Source organism: Pundamilia nyererei, unplaced genomic scaffold (assembly GCF_000239375.1).
Source record: "Pundamilia nyererei isolate P.nyererei 1_Seehausen unplaced genomic scaffold, PunNye1.0 scaffold00007, whole genome shotgun sequence".
Classification (NCBI taxonomy): Eukaryota; Metazoa; Chordata; class Actinopteri; order Cichliformes; family Cichlidae; genus Pundamilia; species Pundamilia nyererei.
In genome coordinates this window covers 5926428-5952450 of record NW_005187408.1, presented here as the reverse complement: position 1 = coordinate 5952450, position 26023 = coordinate 5926428, and the positions used below count along the sequence as shown (strand labels likewise).

Genomic DNA, 26023 nt, shown 5'->3' with positions numbered 1-26023 from the left:
GGCAGATGAGTGGTCTCTGCATCACTGTAAACAAATCACCATCACTCTCATTACTCTCATAGATGACAAAAGTTTGGCAGAAAACACATTTCTCTGGATGCCTTTTCTGTCTCTGCAAGGTCCAAGGTAAAATCTCGACTACCTCACAGCCCTGATGGAAAAGCCCAAATACATGTTGTTGATGAAATTAAACCTGAACAATATAATCAGTTCCAGATGTAACAGTTGTATTCTGAGGTTTTCTTCTTCCATGGTGGCCTCCTCTTCACGCTCCTCTCACTAGTTAATTGCAGCACTGCCACATGGATGCCATGACGCCAGCCTGTGGGTTGTTATTACCTCTGCCCTGTCATTAGCTCCAGCACTGTACTGAATTAAAGCCCGGAAAGAACTGCAGCTCACAGGGGACACAATGAGGATCAGTGTTGTCACATTCCCCACAATCACAGTTAACATCACCGACAGCAAGAAGCCCAGCTTTCCTAACACTCACACTCTTGCCAAAGAATTGTGGACCCCGATAACATAACTTAAGTGGGCAGGACAAACAAATGGATCCTTTGCATCTTCCTCTCAGACAGTAATTTCTTTCTAGAACAAGATTACATATAATTGCCCGAGGGGAATCAAAATATTTAAATTGATAGGTGTTGACAGATTATAAATAAGGGGGGGGAGCATCACTTACCGCCACTGAGCAGCTTCATAACCAGCCACAGCTCATCCTTTACCACAAAGGAGGTGTAATAAGACACAATGTTGGGGTGGTGGCACTGGCTCATGGCCTGAATCTCTTTCTGTTAAAGGAAGAAAAATGAAATATATGTTAATCTGCTAACACACACACACACACACACACTTCATTAAAATGGCTTGAAATTTCCAGAGCCAAAAGGTTCTATACCGATGATTTGAAGAGCAAGAAAAACATTTTTAGAGCTCTTAACAGAGTTGTCGGCTCTAAGATGAGCTATCATAAGACTCAATACATCTTACTTGTGATTTCATCTCAAAAACAAAACCAAAACAAATAGAGCCTAATAGCTAATTATAATAACTTCACTTCATCCAAAAAGGATGAGAAAAGCTTGAACAGTCACGACAAATACATTGATGCTGCTGCTATTCTTTCAATTTAGCGTGATCCTTAAAATTTTAATGATGTCAGTATTCACAAGAGACACAGGCACAGTCAGTGTAATGCACATCCCTGCAAAGATTAAAAACAAAAGACAACGCAGTCTGTACTCAGCCTTTTATACAGCTTTAAAGCTGTGTGTGTGTGTGTGTGTGTAAAGAAGGGAGCTGAGGTAATGCTGGCACAGAGGTCTAATCCATCACTTCAGCACCAGTCCCAAATTCATTCGAGGACAGACAAGCTTCCTCAGAGGAATAAAATCTGTCCGACTTCGCGGGTGGAACCACTGATTCACGCAGGTTTTGAAGGCTCGGCAAGTGAATGAACCTGTAGCTGCAGAGCCACCGCAACTTATTTCTTATTAACCACTCGAGCAGAAGAGTGTCAGGAGACCACCAACCACTTTTAAAATCCTTTTAGTTTTAAGTTAAATAGTGCCAAAATGATCAGCTGCCAGTTGTTCATCTGTTGATATCGGCTTTCACAACAGCTGATAAAGGCAAGAGAAACACCATTCAACCCTGGTATGAGTGTTGAGTAAATAATAAAAATTACAAAAAGTTTGGTTTGTGTCCAAAAAAGAAATAAAAAGAAATTTAAGCATTTTATATTATATTATATTTTTAATTTGGTTGCTTTATCAAGCGACAGCTCAAACCTTTGCTAAAGTTTCTGTACTGTGTGCAAAATGGAAGACAACCCTCAGTTTTAACTTAATATTATAGTCTTTGAGTATTACAAAGTTAAAGCCCATCATTAAAGCAGAGGTTTGTGACACGGCTTGATAATAAAGTAAGTAAGCAAAATAATTCCGTTGTTGTGTGCAAACAGAAATAATGTATGCTTTCTGCAGAATGCTGAATAGCCACGTTGAAGGGAAAAAAAACCCTTGGTGATTGGCTAATAATTTTGATTCAGAATAGACACCATTTCATCTGAACATATAGTATAAACAAGTATAAACATATTATTAGTATAAATATACTGTTGATACAAAAGGTGCAAACAACGTTTTAAGATGATTTGGGGTTTTATCACAAATTACGACATTAGGGTATGGGGTTGATAGGTTGCTCCACCCCCCCCTCGTAAGGTGCTTAAAGGAGAAGCCTTAACACTCAAGCTAAGGTATCAATCAATAGATGCCTGTGAGCCAAAGAGTAAGCAATCAAAGTCAAATATTCAATCAGCATAAATGCTTAGCTACACAATGTGCATTAGCAGCAGCAAGCATCTGCTGCAGAGTCATCACTATTGACTCTGGGTCCTTCAGTTAGTGCCTAAGAATTGCTGGGGTTGGTGAGCGATGCCGTGTTGTCCTTAGAAGTCAAAAAGAGGGTTAAGAAGGTGAAGTGACATAATAATAAGGGAGTCTACAGGCGTGCATCAAAGTGACTGGACCACAAAATTTATAGACATGTTTAAATGCACACAGAGTGTAAAGGGTAGTAGTACCCAAGTTTCCCAGAAAATAAATAAATAAACAAGGAAAAAAGACACTGAGAAACCTCACAGATGTTTTGAGTTTACTAACCAACAGGTGAGCCCACATACCCACACTTGGCTTCTAAACTAAGTTATATTTGATCATCAAGCAGCTGAATAAATTTAAGTCTGTCAGTGAAAGTGAGCCATGCGAGTCGTCTTCCCCATCAGGGTGAGACAGGCTCTCCCTCCCTCTTCTTTGCTCTGTGGACCAGGCAGGGTAACCCCAGCAGAGAAAAACAATGAGATAACAGGGGATATATGGTACTCGGGCAGTTGGCAGTTCTCATCTTTTCCAGCAGACGATGTGAGAAAGGGAGACTCTTTGTTGTGAGGATTAGGTGGCTGTAAACCCATTCTGCAGCAACGATCCTGGAAATGCTCTCATGACACAAAACACAGTTTTTATATTTTTAACTGTGCAACCTTCAATACTTGATGCTCACTCGTTGTGTTTTGTCTTAAAAGTAGTTCAAGTATCTTCCAAATACTTTACCTGCATAAACTACAATGTCCTTGACTTTGTACTTTATGCAATAGGTGAAATTCTTCTTCAATCCTCTTAATAAAAGGAACTTGGTCAAAACATTAAACCTAAATTGAGCAATGTAGTCACTGTGCTAACCATTAACTGTTGTCAGACATTTTTTTTGATAGACCTTATTGTCATCCACATGTTCTATATGCTTTCTGTTGAGGGATTACTGAAGCTGAAATCATAAAAATTGCAAAACTACTTCCTCCAACCAGTCTTTCCCCTGGCCTTTGTTGGGTGTTACGATGACTTCATGCCAGCGCATAGAGCCGTTTCATTCAGTGCATCTAACCTGCAAAGCACACAGCTGACACACCTCTGCACAACAAATAAGTTCACCTGGACCAGATTACAATTATAATTTTAATATCTAAGCCATTGAAGAAATTAGAAGAAGCACCTTCGGTATCCTAAATAGGACAAAATGTCGAATCAATTACACTAATGACCATCTGTGTGATATTCATAAGCTGCATGAGTATGTACATTAGCTTATATGTAATAAATGATTCATCTCCTCAGAGACCCCTCACTTCCTGGCTTAATGCTACTGACAGAATCCTGGTGCCACTGCAAAAACTGTCATCTCTACTGTCATCGTTTGATTGGCTACTGTTCACGGGTTGGGTAGCGTTATGCTTAAATGATTACAGTTAAACAAAAAGCTCAGGGTCAGAGCTTGGGCAGCACAGCGGCATGTCTTGGTAAAATGTGGGCGGGGAAAAAATAAATAGCGTTTTGTGTATATAAGTGTATGAAACATCCAGAGAGGCAGCAGAGGACAGAAGCTGCAGGCTTGTAAATGACACCAAAACACACTTAGTCACTCTGTTTTTATTACATAATTATTTTGGTACAAACATTAACCTGGTAGTGTGGCACTGTGTTGGGATTTACTCACTTAACAGAAAATTCGCCTGCATTTGTCCTTAATTTTGAACACGACATGCGCTCTTCAACGCTACAGAAAGATTATATTATGACAACAACAAAAATTCTCATATTTCAGGTTTGTTTTTCCTTTTAAAATCTTTCAATAAGAGACTGCCCGGGGTCTTTCCCTGACTCACAATGGGCCTCCGGGAGGTACAACTGCTCTGCATGTAGTTAAGGTTATCTTACACCCACTGGCTACTTCATTACCTCGGCCATATTGACATGATAGCATCACACCGTTGCTGTAGACTTCTTGGCTACAGAGCCATGATGTGAATCTCCTGTTCCACCACATCCCAAAGGTGCTCTGCTGCACTGAGATCTGGTGCAGAGGCCATTTGAATACAGTGAACTCACTGCCATGTTCAAGAAAACAGTTTGAGATTATTTGAGCTTATCCTGTGGCACATTAGCGCACTTGATGCAGCCATCAGAAAGTGGGTACACAAAGTATACCTACAAAGGCTTGGACATAGTTAGCTATAACTCTTCTATTGATCACCAGGGTGGTCTTCTCCTGCTACAGCCCATTTCCAAGGTTTGCCATGTGTTGTGTTCAGAGATGCGCTGCTGCATACCTTGGTTGTAACAAGTGGTTATTCAAGTTGCTGCCGCCTTCCTATCAGGTCAAAGCAGAGTTGCATTGCTCTGAGTGGCTGATTACATATTTGCATTAACATGCAGTTGAACAGAGATCTTTTAAAGTGGCCAGTGAGTGCAAGTCTGCGTACTTTCCTGATATTTGTTAAACAAAAATGTATTTAATTCTTAATTAAATTAAGTCCAACTTGGCTAAAACAGTTTAATTTCAATACTGGTGATTTTCCTTTGACGGAAGAATAAAACTGCTGCTCTCCTTAACTGAAATTATACTGTTTATATATAGAGCAATAATAGCAGCGGTTGCCAATTACACATCATTTTTCTAAACCACGAGTGGGTAAAATAGGGAAGCAAAGATGCTCTTTATAATGACCTTGTGACACAAGTGATGCAACATGAAAGGAAGTGACACGGACCTCGTCTCTCCATCTTGTGATGGGTCTAAAAATTTGCACTGACGCCAGGCTGATCACCAGCTTGTGCCTTCGAAATAAGTTTACATTTTCCAGGAAACAGAGTACCACTTCACGCCACTTAGATTTTCTCTATATAAGGAATGATCTATTCAGTATCTGCAGTATCCGATGGCCTTGAAACGGAGCAAAAAATAAATGAGCTATTGTCCCCAACTGAATACAGTGGTGGCTCACAAACTGGTGCCACAGAAACACACTGATGGCAGACACACAGAGAAGCCACTATAGAAGCAATGTTTACGTCATTATCAGCGACTCTGGACCTTACACACACGCACATTCACTGTGACTCGATGTCACTACAGCGTGCACACACAACTACTGCAAATCTAAGGCAAAATATACCAAAAATCAGTCTTTGTCATCTAGTTCTCAGAAATGGTTCAATTTAGACTGCTTGTTGTCAGAAATACCAATTTTTAATTTTTGGAATTTATATTTTTTAACACCTCTAAAATATCGATCACAGGTCGTAATGAGCAAAACGGAGTTTAAACATCTTTAAAAGCTGAAAACTCATCCACGCAGCATAAAATCAGCTACTACCTCAACAGGAAGACGTTCATCTCTTTAAAAGCAGTAACAACTATAAACTTCAGGGCCTTCTACATCTAGAGTGTAAAGGAAGAATTTCAAATGCTTGTTGCATCCTAATTTAAAGCAGCTTTCACAGAGTAAATCCTTTAACTGGGCACCCAGCTGGATGTGGAGCTAGGGGAGAAACTGTAGGCAGGAAATCCGATCTTGCTGTATTCCATGTGACTGCCTGCTCCGAGAATCCGGGAGCAACACTCCCCTGATTCATCCTCCAGAATTTCGAGGGCTAGCAGGGGGATAGGATCCTTTTCAGGTTGTATTGCAAGTGAGCTAACAGCAATCTCTTATCGTGATCTTCTATGCACACATATAGGTTTACACAATATTCATTTCCCACAGGTTTTTTTCCCCCCACAGAGTCTTGGATGAGTAGCAGAGCAGACTTCTGGTCTATACATCAGCTCATTTATCACCTGAAAGACCTGAAATCTGGAGTGTGTGTGCACGCTCTGGAAAAACATTACTGACAGTTAATACACAGTTTGGCCTAGATTGTGTCCAAGCCAAGTAGTGTGCTATTAAAAAGCCCTGCTTTGAAATAGGAGAACTGTCAGCAAACCATCTTCCTGTTATGAAGTGGGAAACAAAGGTAAAAAGAAGACAAATACATAAGCTGCGTGAGAAACTTCTTTTCATCAACAAAGCCAGAACAGGAGCCACGAGCAAGAATCCCATTTTTTTTTCCTCCCCCTCTCTGCAGAGGAACTTCATTAATCACTCTACCTTTCCCGTTAAAATCTGAACCACAAGTCATAAAGCAAATGTTCAGAGCGGCAGCAAACGATTGTATTGAAGGCTCCAATACAGCCCTGAGGAAGATGTCCCGTGGTGGTCTAATAGTTTCCTGGCAGTATAAGTGGAGTCCTCCTTCAGAGAACAATCAGAATAGTGTTTGAAGTGACAGGGATGATTGGAGGAGGGCTCGGAGAAAACGAGTAATGAAAAGCAGAGGTGGAACTAACTCCATCCACATGTACAGATCACAGAGACAAAGCCCTAAATGAAATCTTGTGCTGTAAGGGAGTAGCTGGCCTTTGATCACACATGAAAGGTAACAAGGTCACAAAAATGTTCAGTCTGACATACATTTAATTAGCAGTGTCATGTGTCTTACCAGGAGTTCGTCCATGCTGGTCTGGCACTTCTCCAGGTTGATGCGTTTAATAGCCACCTTCTCCTTGCGTGGTATACAGTAGGCTGCTTGAACCACAGCTGTGGCCCCACTCCCTGAAACGCACAAGAAAACAAGTTATTAATACCTTGATCGGTCATTCTTTCAAAGGTGGGTCATAGTTCATCTCCCCGGCAATGTTTTTCAGCCTCTCCCGACGGATGGTGGCGTTTTCCAAAAGTTATATGTGCCCTGAAAACTTGCAACAGAAGACATCAAAGAGAAATCCTAATCACCGTTTGATACACATCAGCCATCTCCTTTTTATTTTAAGCTCCTTCCAGATGTCTGAACTCTTTACCCCGACTCTAAGGTGATTCAAGCCACTCAGTGGAGGAAACTGTCCTATAGTAACTTTTATTTGGGATTTCATTGGTTTTGTGATTGATTTGTTTTTGTTTTGCTGTTATTGCTTCCTCATTGCACTGTCATACACAGGTTTTTATGTCTTTATCTTCTGTGTTAAGCACATAGAGTTTATATGTAATGAAATAACCGATATATATATCCATGACAGAGCCTTCATCGCCTGAGGACGAACCAAAAATGTGGCTCCATCACTCCATTAGACTCGCTGCCTCTGATTTTCAGTCCAGTTCTTATGTAATTTGGCAAACCTCAGCCTTTTCTCCATTACATTTCCTTAATAATGGCTTCTTGACTTCCACCCATCCACTGAGACCATTTCTGATGAGGCTTTTAATGCTGTTTTATGCTCGTCAAACTGTTATCTTTGGCATTTTTTCATAGATTAACTAAAGAAATAGGCCGTTTTTGTGACGGGCTGCTAGTAACAAAGCGTCTAAAGATACAGTTTAAATTGGTTCTTGGTGAAGTTGTCCGTTACGTGTAAACACTGGTTAATCCTTTGAGTTAGGTGACTTTTTAATGGTTAAATTACTCACAGTAGAGTATTAATTATCTTTATCATTTATTTATTGTTTTTATAGAAAGTATAAAGATATAAAGACTGGACCGAAAATGAACTACTGCTGAAGACCACTTTGAAAACTACAAGAAAATCTGGTTCCTTGGAAGCAAAATAAAAAGAAATAGAACGGTGGCTCAAGCCTTTTGCACAGCACATCCAAAATTCACGGCTACCGCAGGATAATAAACATAACTTTTATCTGTTACCTCAAATTCCTTCAGAGTTCAAGAAGGTTAAACCGTGTTATACTCCGACATGTCATCCAAATTCTCTTTGGTACGGCTTAACTGTTTTTTTCATCAATTATGAATCCGCTCATACAGATCCTCTCTCATGAAGCAGGCTTGATCGGAGCCAGTGACTGCTTGACCTTACATATCCTTAAGAGCTTCATCCCTGACAAGTCCCTTTTTTTCCTCTCCCTCTTTTTTTTTTTTTAACATTGCTCTATTACTGAAGTGAAAAACCAGGGCTTACAGAGCAGAAACTCTAGCTGGCAATACACAACATTTTCAGTGTAATGCATACGTTAAACCCTTACATCTGTTTAGCCTACTACTAATCTGATGCACAATAAAACAAAAAATGTAGATTGCAATCTGAATAAAGTTTATGGCAAATTAAACACAAGTGGGTGATCATTATCTTGAATAACATGATACTTTAGGACTAAAAGCATGTAAATGTTCCCCTGTATAGTGCGCAGTAATTTCACTGCCCCCTCACTGCTCTCATTTAGCACCAAGCACGCGCAAACAAGGTTGCTTCCACAAGATCTCTCGTGTATAAGTGACGCCTGCCAATGCAAGTAGCACATTCTCCTCTTGCAACAGGCTTTGGTAAGTGAAGGAGTTAGTGGTGAGTTGGCCCACTCCCCCAGTATGCTTTTTCTAACCTCTAGTGCCCTCATATTAAGCTATGCCCAAATATTAACAAAGTCCTCATTGTTTGGAGTTTTCATTGAGACTGTTGTTTATAGAAGTTTAAAAAGGGGGCATATTACAGGAAAAAAACCAACTCTTTTCAAATTAAAAACTAATGCTCTCCCTAACGACATGACAGACATGAAGTTAACATAATCCAGCTGTTTTTGTTCAAGATATCTGCGTATTTTCAAGCTCTGTACAGGATAAAATGGCAAAATCTGTGTATCCCAATTTATCCTGTACAAGTTTCTGTCATAATTAATGTATCTGCCTTCTTCAAACCAACAACGCAAGGTGGAGCAAAGGATGTGGTGACTGAAAAGGACAAAAGAAAAAAAGCGATTCCAGCTGATGACTACTTATCAAATTATTGCAACTTCAATAAAATGTTCCCATCAAATGTTAATCTGTTACCTGCAAACATTAGAAAGTTACAATATATGTTTTCTCTGTATTTTAAACAACAGTGGCACAGAGGAAATATTGCTAACTAAAAGTGCTTGTCCTGTCCCCACCTCTTTCGCTGCCACACCTCCATCCCTCTACAGCAGTGCTCACTGATCTTGAGTACACAAAATATGAAATCCTACTTCCTACAGGGTGGGTGCGATCTATTAATTGTAACCTCTTCATAATGTGCGGTTGTCCTTGCACAACTCTGCACCGTCCAAGTAATCATGGATCACTCCACCGTTGAACGCTGTAGGGGTGGCTGAATAGTGCTGTAAATGTATCCTCCAGCCCCTCCTGACCCCTCCACTCCCTGCACCAATACCAAACAAACCTCTGGAGGCTGGCCAGTGATGGGAGTTCAGCCCCTGGCAGAACCACAGAGAGACAGTTTCCCTGTACACAGTGGAGTGTAAATTCCTCCACACAAACAAACAGTGAGTCGTCAGGGGTGGCTGGACAGGCTGGAGAGCATGTGTGTGGAGAGCATGGAAAAGGGGAAGGCTGTTGGGTAAACAGCAGGCGCGGTCAAAGGGTACCAAGAGCCACCAGGACATGTAGTCCAATTTATCAGCTGCTATTTGCAACTCCCCCACCTTAGCACAAAGTTTCACAGAGCAGGCGTGTGTCTGCTACGTGTTCATTTAAAGGATTTTTAAATACCTCATCTTTTAGTTTCTAAAAAAAAAAAAAAAAAAAAAAAACATAAATTAAGTAAATATACTATGATGCACACAGAGGGAAATGCAGAAAATCTCATTAGGTAAAAGCCAGCAAGCTAATAACAATTTGAGAAGAAGTCTGACCTTATTATGACTCACTGAATACAGCCAAGTCAAAAAAAGGAAAAAAATCCAGATCTTACAAAATAAGCCTCAGTCACATCACCGTCATTCTTACAGACAGCACATCATCACCAACCTTTCTCCCCGAATGAGAGAGAGCACACAAAAGAGCCATACTCACAAAAGGCAAGCACTGCAGTAGTGCCAGGGCTTTGAAGCATCTAATCTACTAAGCAGTCTGGCACAGATACAAAGGCTGCAGATATAAAGCAGTAGTTTTTCTTCTTCTGTTCCCCCCCCCCTCCCCCTTTTTTGTGCATTAATAAATAAATAAATGAATCAACTTTATTTACTGTCAAACCACATAAATGAAAACAAATACTTCAAAAGTTCTGGCTCAGATTTTTTTTTCCTATTTCCAGCAGCACAACAACAACAACGACGACATTTTGCTTGTTCTGGAAGTTGATGGCAAAATTAAATTCATATATTAAGTTAATTCATTAGGCGAAATCAAATGAAGATGATCCAGCTGGCAGCTGACAATGTGACATGTTGACATGGCGTTACGCTACCTTGGTTATTTCTATGCATTTTCATACGCATATAGATTTAATAGAAATCAAGATTTTCAGGTGTTGTTTTTATCTTTTTGTCTGAACTGTGCCAAAACATCTAAAGAAATGACTGTATGAATGCAGTTAGAGTGGGGATACTTCTTCCTGGTTTCCAGTAATTAAGATCTATAATTACCCAAGTGCTGAGTCAAGAGGAAGCATCCCTACAGATTTTGCATATACCAAAGGGTCCATTTACTGTCTGAAGCTGTCTGAGTCTTAATTACCATCAGAGGGAAGTTTAAGATCATTCATCACATTTAGTTTTAAAACACTGTATGTGCAACAACCCGCTTGCCTCCAAATAGCAAGTACAGCTGCATACAGTGTGAAAACAACTTGTGTAAGAGAAGCATCTTTGGAGAAGGAAAAAAAAGAAGAAGAAGAAGAAAGTGTTTTCAGTAAGCATGTTTCCTCAAAACAAGTTGAGTTTGGCATGGCAGCATTATACTATAACCCTGTTATTTGTGAATGACACATCAAAGTTTATAGATTTTTTTTTTGGGGGGCAACAGCATTTACCATTTGAGTCTAAATACTGTAATGAGGGTTTAATGAGAGCCAACATACAGATCATGGGGTCAGAATTTTTGTAGTTTTGCCACTAAACAAACAATGGCCAATTGAAGAGCAGACTTTCAGCTTTAATTCGAGGGGTTTTTACAAATGTTTTGTTTTAACTGTTTAGGAATTACACCCATTTATATATACAGTCCACCATTTTCAGAGGCACGACTAGTTTCGTGATTACCTGAGGCCCATTTCCTTAATATCTGAAGTGGATGCAAAGTGTTGAGTTTTATCTAATAGCCTTTCACTGCAATTTTAAATATGAAGCCCAAAGAGATGTCATTGTAAGTGAAGGAGGCCAGTCATTAGACTGAAAAATCATAATAAACTTATCAGACAGCAAAACCAGTGGCCAAGGCTTGAAAGAGCACAGAAGACAACTAAAGTGCATGATGACAGAATTATTTCCATGGTTAAGAAAAATAACTTCATAACGTCTAACAAAGTCAAGAACATGCTCAAGGAAGTAGGAGTAACATTGTCAAGGTCTAAATTCAAGTGATGGAATGTAAATACAGAGCGTTAAACAACAAGGTGCAAAGCACAGGTTACAGTCAAGGACAGATTAGACTTTGCCAGAAAACATCTTAAAGAGTCTTTAAGATGTTTTAAATGTTTTAATGTTTTTAACAGTCCTTAAAAAAGTCCAATTTAATCTTTGGACAGATGAAATGAAGGTTAACAATATAACTGGATGGGAAAAGTATCAAGAAGTAGAGAAACAGCTCACGATCTGAAGTATACCACATCATCTGTCAAACATAATGGAGGCAATGTTATGGCTCAGGCACGTATGGCTGGCAGTGGAACGGGTCGGTAGTGTTTATTGATGATGTGACTGCTCCCAGAAGCAGCAGGATGAATTGCGAAGCATACAGGGCGACATTCTCAGCTCAAATGCTGCAAAATCGATCAGAAAGCACTTCACGGTGCAAAAGCGACCCGAGAGTTTCTCAGGGTAAAGAAACGAGCACGAGCAGGTCAGTCGCCTGATTTCAACCCAACAGAGCACTCTGCTCAGTTGTTAAATATACAACTGAATGTGGAAAGACCAAAAAACAAGCAGCAACTGAGGAAACGCAGCATTGGATGCCGTCCATGGTTTTTAGCCTTTGGGCAGTGATTGACTGCAAAGGATTTTCATCCAAGTATTAAAAGCAATTTTTAAACATGCAATTATGTTATTCTGTCCATGAAAGTGCAAAAAGTCAATTCAAAATGTTTTCCAGATGGATGATGTTTTTGTGGTTTCTTATTCTCACTTGTACCTATGCGTTCTCTGTATACAAGTGCAAAATAGCACTTGTATACAATACATCCTAAAACTCGATGACATACAAAATAATCCAGCTTGTATGCAAGAATACTTTATGATGTCACGAAATAAGGCCTGAGTCAATGTCTCCCATTTTCAGCTGTGGCCTGCAATGTGACAGCGGCTCTCTCACCATGTCTTTCCTGCTCTCACCAGGCCATTTCAGTGCCTGACGTCAGTTGTCTTTTATTACATTTCTTCTGCATACCTGGCTGACATTCCACAAGTTATTCAAAGGTACAACGAGAAATGTCACACATGACTAGAAACTGCACCGGTCCAGCACTTACAGCCTTTTAGTGCATATTCCTCTTCCATGTTCATCTTCCAGCTTGAACTACTTTAAAAACGAAGGCTTAAAGCCTTAAAATGGCATTAAATTACAGAAATCTTAGCCTGAGGTTGGATCCTGTTGTGGTATCTACTGAAGGTTTTTTTAAAGCCATCTAAGGGACAGAGTAAGCATTAGGGAGGAAACATGGTTGCTGGTGGATACAAACACTGGAAGCAGAAAGTTTCCAGTCTAGATTTGCCAACATGAATGATCCAAATTATGATCCAGGATCGGAGAGAGAGCTGTATTATTTTCCTATGGACCATGTCCAGTATGATCCAATGCTTAACAGAGGGAGAGAGTGGGTGTGAACCATGTAATAGCAAGTCCTCTTTCCCCAGGGAAGTTACAGAAAACAATAGCTCCGATGGGCACGCTGTGTATACAGAGCCATCCTCGACGCAGGAGCCTCCCAGCCGAGCAGAGAGCTGTGCAGCATCTCCATGAAAAGAGACCATTTATACAGTATCTATGCAACACTTTCTGCTAGGATGAGGACTAGAGGTGGGTTCAGAGGAGAGCCTAGCTTGCTCCTGCTCTTATCTGCAGTAGTAATTTAGCTCCACTAATGAATACCTGTTGAAGTGGTAAGCGCTACAAACTAAAGAAAAGCCAAGCCAATTGGTCTGTCTATTGAAAGTCCATCAGCAGCGAAGAAGTCAGCGTCTATTTTATTAAATTAAAAAGAAAGTGAGATGAGGTTCTTAAAGAAAAAGGCCTGTGATTTTCCATGTTCAACCTTGTAATTGCAATAGCAAGCCGCTTTGCTTTTGTCTCAAAACAAACAACCTTAAGATTTAAGTTGGTGTCATGAGGATTTTTCTGTATTTCCTGCCTGACGTTTTATGAAACAAATGATAAAGAAGACACTCAGCAAGTTATTTCACAATGACATGAAAACGTATATGTAACTCCCGAGGGCAAGACTGAATGTGTGACTTTGCTTTAATGTGATTCCCACTTGTGCTAAGAACATAAGAAGTCTTTAAGAGCGTAATCGTGGACTAAACAAGAACATACAAGCTTTGAGAATAGAAAGGGAAATTTAGCTTTTTTAAAAGAAACCAATAGCTCTTCTCATGGTTGGTCTCAAGAGAGGAAATTGCAGCATCTTAGATCTTTCCTTCAACTTTTAAAAGAGAAAGAGAGAGAGAGGGGGGACTGTAATTTTGAAGCTGAGGAGTAACAGGAATATTCTTGTTTAAAGTGTGAGCCCGAGGATGCAGCCTCACACGGATGGTTATCTCCTTAAACTCGATGACATGCAAAGTAAACCAGCATGTTCAGATTTAAGGGGCACAACCTGAAAATAATCTGAGGGGACAAAACTAAGGCTCACTGTACAACCGCTTTCTGAGGCAAAGTTAATAATCAGTTCAACAATGAAACAGTCTCACTAGTTTCAAACTTTTGTGAGCAATTTTGTGTTAAAAACACTTCATAGGAAAATACAGCAGAGCTGATTGCTGTACAAGAAGGGCTTTATCTTTGTGGGCATGCCAAATTTCAGGGCGTTATCTTGCGTGGTGACCCGGTACAAATTTTCCAAGAAACTGGGGAGGGCACAACTGGGTCAAAGTTAATTTCAGCTCTTTTAAAAATACACAAAAGGGTGCTTTAGGGCTTGTAAAATTGACCCTCTGTAAACATACAGATTCCCTGTAGAGGAAGCATGCACTGTCTGGGCAAAAGTGAACCAGAGGCACAAATGAACCAGTCTGGGGGGACAATACTTTGCTTATATTCTTCACACTCTTCTCCTCACCTTCTCCCTTTGAGTTTTTTTTTTTTTTTTTAAACAAAGCCAGCCCAAAGGTAGGACAGGTCATCTATTTGTGGGGCTGGACTTTTCATAACTACACAAGTGAAAGCTCCTCATTAAGTCATCCTCTTAACGCTGCAAGGAAAGGTGAAACAAGCCTCCAGGAATTATTTTTTTTTTTAACTTTAGAATAGTATCAGAGGAACAAGAGCAAATATTAAAAGATTATTGCTTATGTTAGCCATGAGATTAGTATTGTGAAGCCCTCTAATACTGATTGGTCCTCAGTAAACGCTCTTGTCATCTTGTCATCATTATTATTATTTTATGTATTTTTTATTTTGAGGAGGGGGGCTTTTAGCTCCTGTGTTTAGTGTATTATAAAATGAGATAGGAGTGAATAATAACACAGTGGGTTTAAGTTTTAGCCTAGCTACAGTGCCTTTACATAGGTTAGTTTTTGTTGCCCCACCCCCTCCAAAAAATAACTTTGTCACTTCTATTAAAAAAATAAATGAATAAATCCTGCAGGTTAAATGTGTCACAATTAATACTATTGCTATCCACAGATACGGCGTCCTCTAGCTAAAGTCCATTTATGAAAGTATCAAGCTAGCTGTTCACATGTATGAAGAGCTGCTCAATGAAAGCAGTTATTTTCCAGCACGTAGACTACAACGTTATTAACGTTCGTTTACGACTTCGTCATAGCCCCAGCGGACGGGGTCATCGCTCTCGGGGGAGGCATTCCTCTGACTGCCCAAGTCACAACACCGCCCGGCTAGAATTGGCCAATTTACCAAAGGCGAAGAACTCAACGCAGCTCAGGAGAAGGAGGATGCCTTCTTTCTGTTCGGTTAACATCTGAATGGTACGAGCTTGTGTTCATCGTCCTAACCCCTGCGTTCAGAGAGAGCTCACGGGGAAATTCAAACTGACGGTTTACACGTAGCTAACAAGCTAAGGATCACATACCAATCACCTCGTGTAGCTCGTAATCATCTTTGTTGATGGACCAGGGTTGGGAGCTCAGGTCCTCCGACATGGCTGAGGGATCCGCTGGGGCAGGACTCTCTGTGTGTAGAAAGGTGGTGAATCCAAAAAGCGGGCGTAAAAATTAGTCAAAGTAATCCAAACAGGACTAACAAGAGCGACACTTCCCCTTCTTTGCGAATCCTGCAGCACTCCTGTCATTCCCAAAGTTTGACACTAGCCTAGCAGCCCCGCCTACCGCATTCCTACTGAGAAAATGTGACCCTTCCTGACGGACATATTGAGTGTGGCACACTATCGACGCTGAGTGCTGCGGTTCGGAAAACTGCCGAAACAAGCCGAGTGCTTCCGCCACACTTTTAATGGCGGATCCCACGCGAAATCGCCCCAGAGTGTGCCCTTACAGGTTTAGGTTCAACTTATTACCTCAATATAAGCCACTTCTTTTCCACTAAAATTAGCACATTATGCTTCTACTGATTCATCATATAATATAGTTTGAATGGCGTACAATGTGAAAACATCAAACCACCAAGCTAGGCAACTGAAACACCTGACAGGGAAAAGTCAGGGATTAACATTCTCAAAGAGCAGTCTGTGAGAGGAGGCATGTTTCTCCAGCAAGAGCCTGCCTCTGATTGGACAGAACCACGTATACTGCTTTCTGATTGGGTGTTCGTGCGTTTACTGTAAAGCGTAGACCACAGTTTTCCTTACCGCATTAAATTAGAGACCTCTGGTGGTTTATTTTATACCATACAGGATTTGCACAGTCACAACAAATGCAGGGAAACTAAAGGTATATTTAATTTTATAGTTCCATATTATTAATTTTTTTATTAAAAACAAACAAACAAACAAACAAACAAAGACTTTGAATAATACACCACGTTAACTTTATTCGTTTACTTAAAAAAACAACAACATTATTTTAATTGGTCTAAAAAGAGCATTTTAAAAACACAAACTCAAAAGTAGAGATCCCACAGTAACAGAATTGCTGCACAAAAAGGCAGGTGTCAGCTGTCAGTAGAACTGAACTTGTGAAAGTATCAGAGCCAAAACAGTTCTTCCTCTTTAAGCTTCAATTTCATGAACAAGTTTGCTCAAAAGAGGAAGTGGCAAAAGAATGTACCCTTCTTTTCAATGCAACACACATAAAACACAAAATAGGGCCACAAAAAAACCCCTGTTAGAAGAGGAAATCTCATAATATGATAATGACTCTGTGCACTGAGAACTTTGCTGGCGTTGGATACTACTGTGCAGTCTCACTTTCATAATGACAGTGTGCAGGAATCTGTATCGTCTCCAAAGGAAGTGCAATTTGAAGCAGTAAAATATATACATACAGTGTAATCATGAGATTCCTCCAATGTTGCATTTGGCCACTGTCCAACATAATCTTTTAATGGAATAACAAAAAGGCACTTTGAAATATGATTAACCACCTGCTCCACAGTTATGGCAGCGACAGAGCTTTGGCAAGTCGAGTCCAGAACCAGGCCTGCGTGCAAGGCCGGGTGTAGTCACAAATGGTGAGGAAGCGTAAAATGCTGGGGAAGGGCTTTGTCATCGGCTTGTAGATCACTGGAATGAGGCGTTTACTTCGAGCTCCTGAAATAGAAAAAAAGAATATAAATGATTAAGCTGCACGCATAAGCCAGAAAAATTAAAACAGGGTTGTTTAATATAAAATATTTATATATGTGTGTGTGCATTACCAGGACAAAGGCTGAGAGCAAACTTGGTCTGAAAGTCACAGGCATCGCTGTTGAGATATTCATCAGAAATCACCACCACCATCCGTTTACACCTGCGTGCAAGGTCACATATTATAGTCAGTTGCAAAAACTGTGAGAGCAAGAAAACAGAGATTTCAGGAAACATGACTGGCTGAGAATTGGATTTCTTCTGTCAGGTGACTTTCAATATCTGAATTTCAGATGAAACTGACGTTAGTTATGTCTGGCTTTCTAAACCATCTCTGAACTTTCCATTTCTACATTTTATCGACACACACAGGCACGAATACACAGATTATTAACCAAACGGCAAACAAGTCTGAACCACATCCTGCGCTAGTGCATGCTTCATGACTGCGCCTGTTGGAATTCGTGTTGCATCTGACTAACAAATGCAAAATTGAATTGCAAAAAAAAACAAAACAAAAAAAAACAACTGTAAATCATGTAAACTGCTTTTTTTGGACCATAATGACCTACTTGGAGTTTCAGATTCACACCTGGCCCCATAACGTCATTCGCTTAATCACTTTTTCAAGTTAAAATTAGAACAAAACAAAAAAACTGAAAAGACCAAACAAAAACCAGGTTAGTAAATGTGTCAGTGTCCCACCTCTTCTCGATGAGTTCACTAGTGATGGTCCACACGCAGGAGCCCGGGAGGACGTCTCTGTCGAACACACACAGTTTCAGCTTGTAGTCCGTCTGCTCCAGCTCACGGATCATTTCGTGGACGAACGCAAAGTCGCTCTGGCAGTAGCAGATGAAGGCATCAAACATCTCGGGAACCCCTGGATTCAAAACATCTCGATTCAACTCAATGGTTAAAGTTTCACACAAACACACACACAGAGGGCCATTAATCAGAAACTGACATCACTGACACAACATAAAACTCCTAGAGCGAAGTACATAAGAATAATAAGAAAACCACAAGGCTGCGGAGGAAACAGGAGCAGCGAGGCCGCGTAGCAGTGCACGATTAGTGCTTCAGATAAATGGTCAGATGAAGAGACAAGTGACAAGTAGGAGTGTTTTTTCCCCTGTGATAGTTTACCACAGAAAACACCCAAAAAACAAACAGCTACAAAGTCTCGAAGTTTCGAATATATAACAGATGAGTCTGTGCTGTTTATTAAGGAAAAAAACTATAATAAGTTGATATTAATAAGTATTGTGAATTTCGAAGGAAGCCTACATTTACAAAGTGAAGGAAATCATTATGCAAACACAGTTATGTAGCTGGTTAAGCTGCAATCAGTTAAAACTAATGCATATAGGGCTGCAGAACTTAACCATATCAGCCAAATGTAGCAAAGAGAGCTTTTCAGTGACAGTGGCAGTAATACTGCACCGATGCTGAAGATGAGCAGATTAGAGGACATGTGCTGAGTCATTTGTCTTTGAAGCGTTATTGTTAATGCTAATGGGAGGTTCTTTATAAAATATTTCGACATAATTTGAGCATATGTGTATGCATATATATTATTGTAAGTTCATACAAATGCTCACCTTCAGGGTCATCATCCACAGTGATCCCAGACCTCTCAGGGGTGCGAGGGACACAGCTGTCGACCTCAGGAACCTGGAGCGGGGGTTCAGCTTTCTTTTTAAGATTCTCACAGTACTTCCGGACATCCTCATCTGGGAACAAAACGGCGCAAAACGGCACACATGAGCGCAAACGTGCAGTCAGTTCAGGGAGATGCTTTGGGAATGTAGGTACAAACGCAGCAGACTCCATGTGATGGACATATAGCTGTGTTTAAACTCGGTTATTACACTAACGCTTACGCATTTGGGCAAATATTGCGAAAGATACTCTCTTAGTCACGAGTGTAAGATCTATTTAAGCAACATTGGAATTCATTGTTAATAATTTCCTGAACCAGGCGACAGGGGCAAGGTGGGGTACAAAAGCAAGCATGCATTAAGAATAAGCAGAAGTTATGACCGGTCCTAATCAATGCAAAAAAAATCAATCCTAATCGACGACAGGCATTTATTTATTAAAGACAAGTGGATCTAAGTGGAATGGCAGTAACGCACTTATCAGTGGTCGCAGATCCTCCACGATGTCTTCTCTGTCCAGCTCCGAGAGCATTGACAACAACTTCCCCACTGACGTGTCTGTGCTCCGGGCCTGCCAGTCCTCCAGAACCGTACAGGTTGGGTTTTTGGACACTTCGTAGTTCTTTATTTCCAGGTAGTTGAAGCCCATGGCCTCTGCGAGCGCCATCCAGTCCGCTGCTACCGTGTGCTTGGGGTTCAGATAAAGTCCCAGCTTTTTCCTCACGCTCATGTTTAGCGCAACGAGAGGAATCTTCTCCAAGTCAACTTTCGAGTCGGCGCAAGCCATGTTCCAAAAGTTTCCGGTTAAGTTAACGGAGTTTTTTGTATAAGTAAGAAAGATTAAACATTATAACGATAGACGTGATTTGAAATGCTGTGTTGTGTCGGAAGTCTACAACACAACCTACCTGACTGAGGAAGTGAAGTCTTTGCGCCGGAGTGCGTCACAGACGGGGGAGGAGATGTGTTATGTACCAAGTGGAGCTAACAACCCAAAGTGCGATTCTTTTATTTTTAAAACACCGACATTATTGTTATTACTATTACTCCTGCGACCACAAGAGAAGAGAGCTTGTCAAGGATAAATGAAAGTTCTCACAGGAGCGAGCTCCACTGAAAATAAATAGACACGCACGTTTTCTGTTCCCGTTTACTCTCATCTGTATAGCTGCTCAGAAAGAGCGGACTGACTTCCTTCCTCTGATAAATGGAGGTCAAGATTTAGTGCATCAGATAGCAACTTTAATATAGCCGTTTTGTAACCATCACACATAAAGCAAAAACAAAGTATAAATGCACAGAAAACCTGCAAGAACAAAGTAACAGTAATCTGTTCAAAACATCATATGAGGTCATTACAGGTGATTCTGAGTCATAAAAAAAACCACATTGTGGTTTTTCACAGTCGCTGCATAGCCGGAAACGCAGCGAAGGATCCATAGAAGGCCCTCGATGTGGCAATTTTCTACAGAACTGATGGCCTGATCAGTGAAGTTAAAGCACCGTAACATGTGCTTCTTCAAATCCTCATTCTTCAGCTTCCCTGAATCAATACATCAACGTGCCAGACAGATTTTCATGGAAACAGTTCAAGATTAAATCAGTGGAGCGTCCACGTGTTCACAGGTTCTTGCTTCTGGAGAAGTAGAAGTCGATGCCTCTGTCCCGATGCTGTTTGGGGGTGTGAGACGGGCCTTTCTTTCCTCTTGGTGAAGGTCCTGTGCCACCCTGAAGAAAAGAAAGAAAGAAAAAAACTTTTTTAAAACTGTATAAAAGAAAATACACACAATTAAAAATAAAATAAGGAAAGAAATTTAGAATTTGTTTTCAAATACATCTGAGGGATGGCAAGATATTTCACTGGGTAGAAAAGACACAAAAACAATGTTATGTCATAAATTATATTAACATTTTTTTATTTTCTAAAACAACACAATGAAAGTGTCGACCTCTTCTGATTTTAATAAATGAAACACTTTAAGGGGAAGTGTTTCTCTTGTTGCGGAACTGGTGACAACGTGACAAGGGGCCCCAAATAGACTGGAGCAGCAGACGCTTTTCTATTTACTGAGATAAAAGTGTATATTATTATTTATGGAAAGTTTAGTTTAAGTTTAGATAAAGCTGAAGAGTAACATGTAGTAATATCTGCCAGATACATGTAGTGGGTTAAAAGTGCAATTAGGCCTTAGAGCTGTAGTAGATAAGAAGTACAAGAACTAGAACGTACAAACAATAGTGGAGTAAGTCTATTTATATCCAAGCGCTTTTATTTGCAGCAGTTATGGATTAAACGCTAATATAGCAGCACTACACAATCACACTAACTACTTCCCTTCCCCCAGACACCCACCGCTTTCTTGTTAATGTGTCTGCTCCATTCAGGTGCCATAACAATGGGAGCGGGATAGGTGTCGCCGAGGGTCACATGAGCGTGGGCCAGCGCAGCGTTGCTGAGTGACCATGGTGTGTGCACATCACCTCCTCTGATATTCTGCAACTCTGGAACCCACTGTCGGACGTAATCTCCCTGAAAGACAAACGCAAACCGATGAGTCAAAACTGATTTCCTCACATTTTGCCCTATTTTTAATCTCAATAATAAAGCAGCAAAGCCTGCACAACAGGTGACTCAGCAGTTTTGTCTTGAAGTGCAAAAGGTAAAGTTTTAGACAAATGTCAAAAGGAAGTGAAACGGTGTTTACTTCGTCAAACGTACATTATTGTCATAGTCGAGGCCTTGTTTGATCATGTTGAACTTCCTGTTCTCTCTGGGGTCATTTCCAATCCCAGCGCTGTACAGCCAGTTACCATAATTGCTGCAGACATCGTGGTCGATCTTTGTAAGGAACATTTAAAAAGATGAGTTTTGTATTAATATCTGAATATTATATTCTTAAACAACTAAGCTTTGAAATAATGTATAAAGATAATAAACAACTACTGCTTACCAGAAGGGACTCAAACCACTCAGCTCCCATCCTCCAGTCAAGGCCCAGATCCTTTGTGAGGAAGCTAGCGACATTTTGACGCCCCCTGTTGGACATAAAGCCGGTCGCTGCCAACTCCCTCATGTTGGCGTCAACAAAAGGCACTCCGGTGCGTCCCTCTGTACGTTCCAGTTGCACATAAATTCACCTTTATATTCGTATACTATACGTACTGTTTCAGTTCAAAGAATATTTCATGCAGGATGAGTGAAGAGCACAAACCTTTCCATGCATCAAATAGCTTCATGTCCTTTTTCCATGGCACAGATTTGTCTTGAAGTCCTGAGTTGAAGTCACAGTGACATGAAATATACCTTTTCATGCAGACAACAACAATAATAATAAAAGTAACATAAAAACATCAGCTTACTGTACCTTTGACCTGAAAAATCCTATTTCCGTACTTGACACTCACAAACCTGAAGTAGTCCCTCCACAAAAGCTCAAAAATTACCCTGTAGGACAGCAGGGAAGCTCATCAGATAGGGAAAAAATAAAATATGACAAATATAGATTTTCACATATCACCAGCCTGTGTGCTCACCAATATGTGCTCTGATTAGCTGTCCGCTCCTTCTCGTACTGCTTGATCTGATGATAAATATATCTGGGTGAAATGCAACCCATTGCCAGCCTGCAGGATACCAAAGCCGCACCATTAGACAGAATCACGGGAATTACCTCAATGAAATATTAAACTCTATGTAGCAAAGTGGAGCAGAGAGGCAGTGATACATTTGTACTCACCAAGGTGAAAACTTGGTGGAATAATCCACACCGATTAAACCGTTACGAGTCTCTTTGTACGTTGCAACTGCATCCTTTAAAACAGACATCATGGAGGATCTTTAATAGATCATCTGGGATTTTTTTTTCTCCATAGTTCTCTAAACGGCAGCTAATGTAAAACACATTTTGCACTCACAGTGTCCCAGAAATAGTGTTTAAGTCTGGCCAGGGCGTGACTCTCCCCACCACTGCAGGGGAAGGCTGAGCGAGGATCAATCACAGCCTCTGGAAGGGGAAAAGCGATTCATGATTAGGCTTCTTTAGACATAATAAACATCCTGAATCATAAACACATAGAATAAATGCGCGGACATGTGTCTTGGTGGATTGTTCACCTGTCTGTTGCAGGTCCTCTGCTGTAGGAATGGCTCCTTCCTCGAGGCCTGGAGGAAGGGGATTTAGCTTCTCTGGGGTTGAGAAGACTGGCCTCACCCTGCCCTCGCTCTCCACTGCCTTTCTGAACTGAGTGTATACATCGGGAAGCCTAAAAACAGAGGGAAATATTACAAGGCACTTCTTAATCTGCAGTGTATCTTTCACGAAAAGGGTAGCTTCCTCTCTGTATCTGCTTTCACACCTGGACATGTGGGGGAACGGAAGATCATCTCTGTGGTACAATGTAGAGCCCCAGCAGGTATGAACTTTGACCTTCATCTGTGCACACACATCTTTTACCCTTTTCTCCACATTCAGCTCTTCTGAGGTAACCTGTAGAAAAAGCACATGATGGTGAAAACCACGCTCCAATGGCCAGACAGCACTTTTGCTGTTATCTGTAATATGATAGAGCACCTCTTCATGGAAAGCCACACTACTGACAGAGCCCAGTTGCCTGATGAGGTCTGCAACTACTTCCTCTGGCTTACCCCGTCTCACCACGAGATTGCTGTCAAACACACACACAAAATAAACACAGAGACACATATATAAGCCTCATTCCATGCCAGGCAAGCTGCATCCTGGGTAGAGTGCTAGTTGACAGGAAAAAGTGATGGGAACAGTGTGTGCAGAAGCAATGCTAATATAAACATAACCGCTGTTAAGTCCAGGTGTGTCCTGATCCTGTTACACGTATCAATTCAATCCTAGAAAGCCAAGGCCAGTGTCTTCACTGAGTTAACAATAACATGATAGAAAAGTAAACTGATCTCTTATAAACCTTTCATAGAGACTGTGAGTTAGCGACAGTGTAGCAAAGGCGAAACTTGACAGTGGGGTTAGGTAAAGAAAAATCTTGTGAGTGATAGTTTTATTACCTGCCTTTGCTGATCAGTGTGTTTCTGAGGTCTCTGATACTCTCCAGTAAGAAGCGCAGACGGAAAGGCCCAGTCTTTGGTAAGCTGTAGTTGTAAGTGCCCACATAGTGTCTGGGGTCGAAGCAGTACAGCGGGACTATGTGTTCAGCGTTTCTTTGGGCCCAGTGGAAAAGCTGCATATCGAGCATACAATAAACATACTGCAGCAATTATGTGAAACAGCACATTTGATTTTATGATAGAAACACCTTTGACTATTGATATGGATAGTAGAGGTGGGCTTGTTTCTGTCCTCCAAGTAGAGTATGTGACTCACTGAATTATGTTAAATAAATACATTTTGTGTGCTTTTGCATTTTTTTTCTATTTGCTGTTGCTTTCTTAAGTTGCTGTACATTTAACCACTCAGTACCACCCTAGATATGGTTTACTTTATAAAAAAAAGAAAAGAAAAGAAAACCTAATAAACGAAAATTGAATTTAATATTTAAAATTCCCTGAAAGTTAGCAAGCATGCTCAATGCTTTTGTTTTGGGGGGGGTTTGGTTCAGTTTTATATATATATTTCTTTTTTTTTCTTTTTTTAAATTGTAACTAGATGTCACAAGTTTGTGGAAGCTTGTTTCCACCACCGGGGGGGAAATGCCAGGCAGAACCAATGTTTTCTACAGTCATTGGGCAGAGTCCAAATTTGGAATTTATTTTCGAGTAAGTCGAAGTTTCGAGATACGTAACTCGAATTTTTAAGCTATTAAGTCAAGATACTAACTCGAAATTTTGATTTATTTATGCAGTTTTTGCAGCTACGAAAATAACCTTCGATAGTGTTAGAATCTGTTACAGTATCTAACTGTATCTAACAGTTAGATACTTAAAACAGGATAGGGGTTAAAAAGCAGTCCAGTTTAAAAATTAAAAGTGTGTAATCATTAGTTTTGGGGAACATGCTTTTATTCTGGAGGTCTTGTACCGGTAGTAATACCGCTGTAACGTGGCTGCAGGCTATATTGGAGTTATTGTAATTTTAATGTCGACGTTAACATGTTTAAACAATTTCTTTAATGTCGTCAACAAATCAAATAATTAACATGCGAAGTAATCGTGTTTTTTTTAAAACATTTAAGTTTAACAACGTCGCACTTTTTTCTACAAATTCATGTTCTTACCTCGTTGTCGTGGAGACGCAAGTCGTTTCTTAGCAAACATATTACTGTACGGGAGGAAGACATGTTTGCTTTGTTTCCACCACAGCAGCAATAGTCTTGTTTTAAGCACTGAGGAAGAGAGACCTCGGTGTCAGAGAGTTGTACCTCCCGGGTTAGCGTCAGTTGTGTCTTCGGCGGCTCCTCTCTGGCAGTCACGTTTTCAGACACGACGTTACAAAACGGCAGGTTTTGTAAGGTGGTTTTCTAACAGCTGCTCCGACAGTGTTGGTGTTAATCGTTTTTAGTCAAAATTATCTAACTATTTATATTGTGTTATTTTCAAATTAGGCTTTATACTGACATTTAAAAACAAGAAATCATATTTCGTATTGTCTTTGGATAAGTAGTGTGTTTGTGTGTTGCCTTTTCTTATACCGTCTTATGAAAATATGGTCCTAACCATGAGTTTGCAGAGTTGAAGAAAAGCTATTTTATTGAGTCTTAATTGAATTGAATATACATACACAGTTTTAAATTACATCCCATTTTTTCTTTAAAACAGAGTTACCATGTAATAGGGGTGTGTCTGTTATAACTATTAACTATTATTCAGTTAGACTGACATATAAAAACAACAAAATAATAAAAACGTAAGGCACAATTACAAAAGGTTCAGTCATTTAACCGAGCCTCTTACAAATGACGTCACAAAACCCCCAGGTGTCTACACCCATAGCCATTAGGTCCACAAAATAATTTATAAAGCTGTTCTGTAATATATAAAAGAACATATCAACAGCTGGAGATCATCTATGACAAAAACAATCATGCTGTGTCCTTTACTCCCATCCACTTTATCTTGGTGCCAAAAGAAACTTTTGATTTTGATAGGTCACATCACA

General features: G+C 40.3%; 3 protein-coding genes across 3 annotated transcripts in view; all 3 read right to left on the bottom strand.

The window, feature by feature from the left end:
- oxsr1b (oxidative stress responsive kinase 1b) overlaps nucleotides 1-16001 on the bottom strand; it is a 43411-nt gene extending 27410 nt beyond the window's left edge. The window contains exons 1-3 of the mRNA XM_005722704.1: nucleotides 15607-16001; nucleotides 6885-6997; nucleotides 689-797 (exon numbers count right to left, since the gene is read on the bottom strand). Coding sequence (XP_005722761.1) covers nucleotides 689-797; nucleotides 6885-6997; nucleotides 15607-15676 — 292 coding nt within the window. The 5' untranslated portion in view covers nucleotides 15677-16001. The remainder of the gene's footprint in view (nucleotides 1-688; nucleotides 798-6884; nucleotides 6998-15606) is intronic.
- A 523-nt stretch (nucleotides 16002-16524) lies between these two features.
- myd88 (MYD88 innate immune signal transduction adaptor) lies at nucleotides 16525-20108 on the bottom strand. Its single transcript, XM_005722702.2, has 5 exons — nucleotides 19419-20108; nucleotides 18882-19013; nucleotides 17983-18160; nucleotides 17349-17440; nucleotides 16525-17241 (listed from the first exon to the last, which is right to left on the bottom strand). The coding sequence occupies exons 1-5, from the start codon at nucleotides 19726-19728 to the stop codon at nucleotides 17087-17089; spliced, it is 867 nt and encodes a 288-aa protein (XP_005722759.1). The 5' UTR covers nucleotides 19729-20108; the 3' UTR covers nucleotides 16525-17086.
- Nucleotides 20109-20166: 58 nt separating this feature from the next.
- cry-dash (cryptochrome DASH) lies at nucleotides 20167-25393 on the bottom strand. Its single transcript, XM_005722703.1, has 14 exons — nucleotides 25143-25393; nucleotides 23977-24149; nucleotides 23513-23606; nucleotides 23298-23428; nucleotides 23056-23204; nucleotides 22857-22945; nucleotides 22679-22752; nucleotides 22476-22565; nucleotides 22307-22386; nucleotides 22154-22213; nucleotides 21893-22050; nucleotides 21661-21780; nucleotides 21295-21471; nucleotides 20167-20669 (listed from the first exon to the last, which is right to left on the bottom strand). The coding sequence occupies exons 1-14, from the start codon at nucleotides 25203-25205 to the stop codon at nucleotides 20562-20564; spliced, it is 1566 nt and encodes a 521-aa protein (XP_005722760.1). The 5' UTR covers nucleotides 25206-25393; the 3' UTR covers nucleotides 20167-20561.
- Between the last annotated feature and the right edge of the window lie 630 nt (nucleotides 25394-26023).

Coding starts and splice junctions, on each gene's coding strand:
- cry-dash (XM_005722703.1), bottom strand. CDS start 25,205: ATGTCTTCCTCCCGTACAGTAATATGTTTGCTAAGAAACGACTTGCGT. Junction 22,566..22,678: donor TCCACCAAGTTTTCACCTTG/GTGAGTACAAAT, acceptor GGTATCCTGCAG/GCTGGCAATGGGTTGCATTT. Junction 20,670..21,294: donor GACACATTAACAAGAAAGCG/GTGGGTGTCTGG, acceptor TCTTTTCTTCAG/GGTGGCACAGGACCTTCACC.
- myd88 (XM_005722702.2), bottom strand. CDS start 19,728: ATGGCTTGCGCCGACTCGAAAGTTGACTTGGAGAAGATTCCTCTCGTT. Junction 17,441..17,982: donor AGTGAACTCATCGAGAAGAG/GTGGGACACTGA, acceptor CCTTGCACGCAG/GTGTAAACGGATGGTGGTGG. Junction 17,242..17,348: donor TGCTCTCAGCCTTTGTCCTG/GTAATGCACACA, acceptor TTTCTATTTCAG/GAGCTCGAAGTAAACGCCTC.